General features: G+C 46.8%; 1 protein-coding gene across 1 annotated transcript in view; it reads left to right on the forward strand.

The window, feature by feature from the left end:
• Nucleotides 1-6,393, forward strand: part of Ttll11 (tubulin tyrosine ligase-like family member 11) — a 224,790-nt gene that overhangs the window by 309 nt on the left and 218,088 nt on the right. The window contains exon 2 of the mRNA XM_013030101.1: nucleotides 11-220. Within this exon, the coding sequence (XP_012885555.1) occupies nucleotides 11-220 (210 nt within the window). The remainder of the gene's footprint in view (nucleotides 1-10; nucleotides 221-6,393) is intronic.

Consider the following 6,393-nt stretch of genomic DNA (forward strand, 5'->3'; position numbering starts at 1 on the left):
CCCGGCCAAGCCGAAGCCGGCCCCGGCGCTGACGCCGACGCCGACGCGAGGCCTCTGCCAGCAGGGGAAGCCCAGGGGCAAAGGCCGCGGCTGGAAGCGGAGCTCGGGCCGCAGGGCCGACGACGGCGGCTGGCAGCGGGTGGTCACCGTGGACAGCTCCAAGGCCAAGACCTCCCTGGAAGCCCTGAAGATCAGCATCCGCCAGCTCAGGTGGAAGGAGGTGAGGCCTGGCCCCGCCCCGCGGGGACACGAGGGGGGGCGGGTGGACAGGACGACCTCGGAGGACCCGGCCCAGCACCGGCGGCACCACCGCGCCATGCCCTGCTGGTCAGCTGTCCTTCAGGGCCTGACCCCCAGAGCCACTCTGGTCAAGCTACCCACTCCTTCCTCTGGCTCCCCTCCAGCTCTTACCTGTTTTCAGCCCTCAGCACTCACCTGCTCCTCTCTCTCCTGTTAGATTGTCTGTCTGTCTGTCTGCCTTGGCCATCTTTGAGTCCGTGGGCTAGAACCTCTTCTCTTGGATATCTATTAGTTTAGTGCTTACAGTCCAACTCTTGGGCACCTTAACAGTTGCTTTTGGGAGGCAGACAGATGAGGATCTCCTGGGCCCAACTCCTGAGCCGTCCCATCTAGAGCAAGTTGTCTTTCCTCTTTAGTCCTTTACCCTCTCTGATGCTAGTAATATCTATGGCATCATTTTGTTATAATATCAGAAAACTTCTGAGTGTTGTATTGCACATACATTCAATAGACCACTACCTTTTTTTAAAAACTACCCTCCACACCATCACCATTATCATCACCACCATCACCAACAACCAGTATCACCATCAGTGCAGGCACTTGATTTATGATTCAGGACTTGGCATGTAGCAGGTGTCAGTGAGTGGTGGATGGAAGGGTGAATAATGGTTGAGTTACTCATCCTTGAGCTAATTTTAGTCCTGTTGGAATCTGAGGTGAAGCACCAATGATTTCCAGAGGCTTCTATGGTGGTTGAGTGAATAAAGCCATTTATTTCAGCAGTGTACAGAACTATTTAGTGTGCTTTCAGGAATGTCAGGATTTTGAGTTAGGGTAGTCAAGTCTTGAGACTTTGACCAGGTAGTCTGCCGAAAGTAAGAGGAGTCTGCAGCAGACAACCTGAAGACCCAGGTACTTAGCCTTGGGTCTGGGAACTGTGTCCCTCACTCAGATACTTAGCTGTAGGCCTGGATATGGTAGGCATTCAATAATGACTTCATGAAGTTGGAACTTGCAGAGATATAACCACAGAAAGGATCTATGTGGTCAGAGAATTGATGTTCCACTCAGGGAGGAGTTATTTGGTTTGGAAGGAAGTTGAAAATCGGGCTGGTAGGACTTCCAGGAGTAGGAGGAAGTGTGACTCAGATATCAGGGACCTCAGTCTTGGGTGTATGTGATTAAGGAAACCTGGGCTAGGCAAGGTAAGGGTCCCAGTTTATGGTCTGGACTCTTCTAGATAAGGTTCTAGGTCCAAGGCAGGGATACAGTGATGAACCTGAATGTGTCAGTGCTGTAGTCCGAATGAAGACAGAATCTGCAGACAGAAACCAGCCAGAGTCAGGCAAGGGAGCTAGCTGGCCCAAGAAGGCCTGTGTTCAGCCTGACCCTGTGGGAAGAGAGAGACATACACAAGGTAGGCTGGGTCTTGTTAGGCCAGATAGACTCGGTCAGTTCAGCCCAGGCTCATTCATTCATCTGTGTGTGTTCGCTGTGTTGATACTAAGTCCGTTGCTGGGCCATGGGAATCCTATTTAAGCTGTACCGTTGCCCTCATAGGCTCCACAAGTCAGTAGGGAATAAACACAAGTAAGTAGTGGTAATAAAGCCATTGCTGTTGCTTCCTAAAATCCTCATTTCCCAGTTGTTTACATGGCTTACCCTGTCACTTCTTCAGCTCTCTAACCAAATGCCCTCTCCTTAGGGAGTCCTGAGTGACATCCCTACCAGTCTCCAGCCCTTGCTGTGTGTGTGGTTTTTTTTTTTTTGTTGTTGTTGTTGAATAGCACTAAACTCCTGGGCATTATTTCATGTACTGTTTGTTCATTGTTTCCCCCACCAGAATGGAAGCTCCACGAGGGCAGGGGCTTTGTGTGTGACTGCTGTGTACCAGCCGGTGCTTGGCTTATGGAAGTTGCTCAATAAATATTTGTTGAATGGATGAAGACATTATGTGATGAGTGTTTCTCTCTCGATATGTGAAGGTGTTAGAGCCCAGGGAGGCCACCTCCAGCAGGGCTTCCTGGATCATGTAAACCCCAGCTGAGTCCTGAGTGCTGAAAATGGGCCAGAGTTATTTGGGGACATGGACTTCGGTCCCTGGTAGAAGGAGTGACATTTGGGACTTGGACAGGGTGGTAAGAGAGCAGGGGTCAGATCGTACGTCACACTGTAGGGTTTGGGATTTCACTTGGAAGGAAGCCTATGTGAGCCATGGTAGGACTTGAAGATTCTTCCATCTATCAGCTGTGTGAACTGGGGGCAAGAGAATTACTTCTTCAGACCTCAGTTGGTTTATCTGTATTACAAGGTGGAGCTGAGAAATTCAATGGTGCCCAATGTCAGCTTGCATGAGACTCATACCAGGGAACCCAGCAGGACGGGCAGTTTCCAGGGCCCTATGTGTGATGTTTCCCTCCACCCCAGGCATGTAGGTGGAGGTGTTCATTCTAGCATTTGAACATGATCTATTCACAGTAGTGAGACTTTATCAGCTAGAGGATGATGTATTTAGTGCCAGCCTTCCCACTAGTCTGTGAGGTCCGTGCTGAGAGCTGAGTGGCATTTGACTTGTGTCCCTAGTTCACAGCACATCGTAGGTGTTCAAGAAATATCCATGAAACGAATGATGAAATACTGTAGCAGAGCTCATATGCCATCCTGAAGTCTTAGAATGGGCCAAATGAGATACATTTTCAAGTTCTTTCCAACTTTAATCTATGACAGTCGTATTCTTAGTAGCCATGTCCAAATTGACTGCATGACAAGTAACATGTATGTAAACATAGAACTAACAGAATACAACCACATGACCTTACTAGGCCTCAGCTTCCATATGTTTTGTTTTTGGTGGTGGGGCTTGAACTCAGGGCCTGAGCATTTGTGCTCAAGGCTAGTGTTCTACCACTTTGAGCCACAGCTCCACTTGCAGTTCTCTAGTGGTTAATTGGAGAATAAGAATCACGGACTTTCCTGCCTGGGCTGGCTTCCAACTGTGATCCTTAGATCTCAGCCTTCTGAGTAGCTAGGACTATAGGCATGAGCCACCCACACCTGGTGCTTTCTGCATGTTCTGGGAATGATGTTGGACAAGATCACATCTGATTTCTGCTGCTGATGTTCGTGAAACAGAACTTCTACTTGCTGCTGGGATTCAAGGAGTTGGGCAGCAGTGTCCCTTTCATGTGGTACCGTGCTACTACTGCTTCATGCTTGAGAGTTGCAGCTGGATGATGGAGGTGGGTAGCCCAGGAAAGCTAAGCATGATGGCTTATGCTTGTAATTCCAGCTCTCGGAAGATCATGAGTTTGAGTAAGCTTAAACAACGTGGCAAAACCCTGATTCAAAACACAAGACAGAATGAAAAGAAATAAGAGCATGAATCCCGACCAGAGTGAAAACCCCCTCTCCTGTTGTGAGTGTGAAGTGAGGAGCCATACAACACAGATGCCCCGCAGGAGGCACTGAGCCGCCCATGAGTACAGAAGTTTGCTGGCTGCTGGCACACAGCCTACCTTTTCATTCTTCTCCTGTCTCCTGTTTTTCATTAGTGCACATTAATTGTGCAATGGGGGGATCTTATTGTGGTATTTCCACAAATGCATATAATATACACTGGTCGGATTCACCTCTCTGGTATTCTTGCTTGTCCCTTTCCTTCATTCCCTTTTTATCTTTCTTGCATTTTTCCCCACTTTTCTTCATTCCATGTATATTTAACCTGTATCAGGTTTGCCATATGAAGCAGAACATTGCAAGTACTTAGAGATAATTTTTGTCTCCCAACAACCTAATAGAGGAGTAAGGCCTTATTGTGTCCATTTTACAGAAGAGAAAATTAACACCCAGAGTCATACAGCTAGGAAGAGCTAGGCATTTGAAACAGGAATTTCCTATGACACCAGGCTTTAGTTCAGTGCTTGTCCCATGTTTCCTGGTGGCTCTATTGGCAGAGCCATGGTGAGGGGCTATAGCTGTAGGTATGAAAACTCGGCTCTCCAGAGTCTCCGGCAGACAAACAGTTAGTCTTTTTGGGGCAAAGAGTATATTACTTAGAGCAGGAACAGAGGCAGGGAGGGTAGACCAAGTTCCCAGGGCAGGATGGGATGCTGGCAGTTTAGGGAACCTGTAGAGAGATAGAGAGATGGAGAAGAAAGCAGATCATGGAGTATATCAGAGGCCATGTCAAGAAGCTTGTGCCCCTGACTGCATCTGTCCACAGCTTGCTGGCCATATACAGACCAGCTTCTTGCCCACTCCCCTTCAGTCCCGCACTGACTCTCTGATGATCCAGTTTTCAGTCACATCCATTTCCGGCAGACCTAATTCTACTGAATCTAGAGTGCTAGATTTGTTTCTTAAAGGGAAACTTCACAGATGGTATCTCTGGATGCTTAGAAATAAGAATAGAATTATGCTCAAATATAGAGTCACCACTGACATTTAACCAAAACAGAGAGGGATAGTTCCTGGCTCACAGTAGACTTACTTATATAACTGTCTAGTCTTCCCATTGTTTGAATGTCTCCTATCTTCTGTATGTAATATATATATGTGTATATATATATATATATATATATATATATGTACACACACACACACACACACACACACACACACACATAGTCAGTACTGAAGAGTGAACTCAGGGCCCAGGACTGTCCCTTAGCTTTTTTGTTCAAGGCTGGAATTCTTTCACTTGAACCACAGCTCCACTTCCAGCATTTTGCTGGTTAATTGGAGATAAGAGTCATGGACTTTTCTGCCTGGGCTGGCTTCCAATAGCGATCCTCAGATCTCAGACATCTGAGTAGTTTTGATTGCAGGGATGAGATGCCAACACCCAGTCCCTGCATATTCTGCAGTTTTGCTTCCCTCATTAATGAAAACCTTGGAGAAGAGTCACCATAGAGAATAGATGCCACTGTTGTCAAGCTGCCTCCCGGGGGAGAGAGGTTGAGTGTGGTGTAGCTGGAGAGACAGGACGGGTGCCATGGATGCCAGCTAATGCGAATGAGGGTGAGAGAGATTCCATGATAGAATCCTTGTTGGTGAGAGCTAGTATAAGATCCTGTCCTGAAACCTATTTATAATATAAGCTCTTCGTTTCAAAGACTCCAAACCATGTGTTTTTTTTTCCTGAAATTTATGCAGCCTTCCTTCAGAACACCCATGTTTTCTATATTGTGCTACTGATTACTTACATATTACATTAGGTCACTACATATTGAGCATTAAGTGATAAGTATTGAACTAAGTGCTTTGTGCTTATTAAAAATTAAACTGAGGCTGGCACCAGTAGCTCATGCCTGTATTCCTAGCTACTCAGGAGGCTGAGATCTGAGGATTTGGTTCTAAGTCAGCCTGGTCAGGAAAAGTCCATGAGATGCTTTTATCTCCAATTAACCACCAAAAAGTCAGAAATACTAGCCTTGAGTAAAAAAAGGTTAGGGACAGGCGCCCGGGCCCTAAGTTTAAGCCCCAGGACTGGCATGCGTGCACATGAACACACATTCTCTCTTTCTCCCTCCCTCTCCTTCTCCCTCCCTCTTTCTCCCTCTCTCTCTGTCTTTCTGTCTCTGTCTCTCTCTGTCTCTCTCATTCTCACACACACACACAATTATACTGACCATTAGCTTTTTCTTTCCTGTTCCTAGCAACTCTGAGGTAGATCCTGTTACTATCTCCAATTTACAGATGGGGAAACAGGTTAGAGAGAGACTGGTACCAACCCCACAGGAGACAAGTGGCAGAGCCATCTAGGACCCTAATCTAGAGCCAGTATACAACCCTCTCCCTTTGCCAGTTCTTGGCTAAAAACCATCCTGCAAGGAGTTCTTCTACCATTGTTGTCATCATCGTCATCATCTCCATTGTAGTCACACCAATATCATCATCCAGGATAACAACTGGAGAAGCTAAAGCGGGCACAATAAGTAACAAAGGAGACAGGGCTAATAGCTTTGTTCCAAAAATCTCTTTTTAGATGTGATGTGGTGTGTGTGTGTGTGTGTGTGTGTGTGTGTGTGTGTGTGTGTGTGTGCTGGTCCTTGTGCTTGAACTAGGAGACAGGGCTAATAGCTTTGTTCCAAAAATCTCTTTTTAGATGTGATGTGGTGTGTGTGTGTGTGTGTGTGTGTGTGTGTGTGT

This window comes from Dipodomys ordii, unplaced genomic scaffold (assembly GCF_000151885.1).
Source record: "Dipodomys ordii isolate 6190 unplaced genomic scaffold, Dord_2.0 Scaffold127, whole genome shotgun sequence".
NCBI classification, from domain to species: domain Eukaryota; kingdom Metazoa; phylum Chordata; class Mammalia; order Rodentia; family Heteromyidae; genus Dipodomys; species Dipodomys ordii.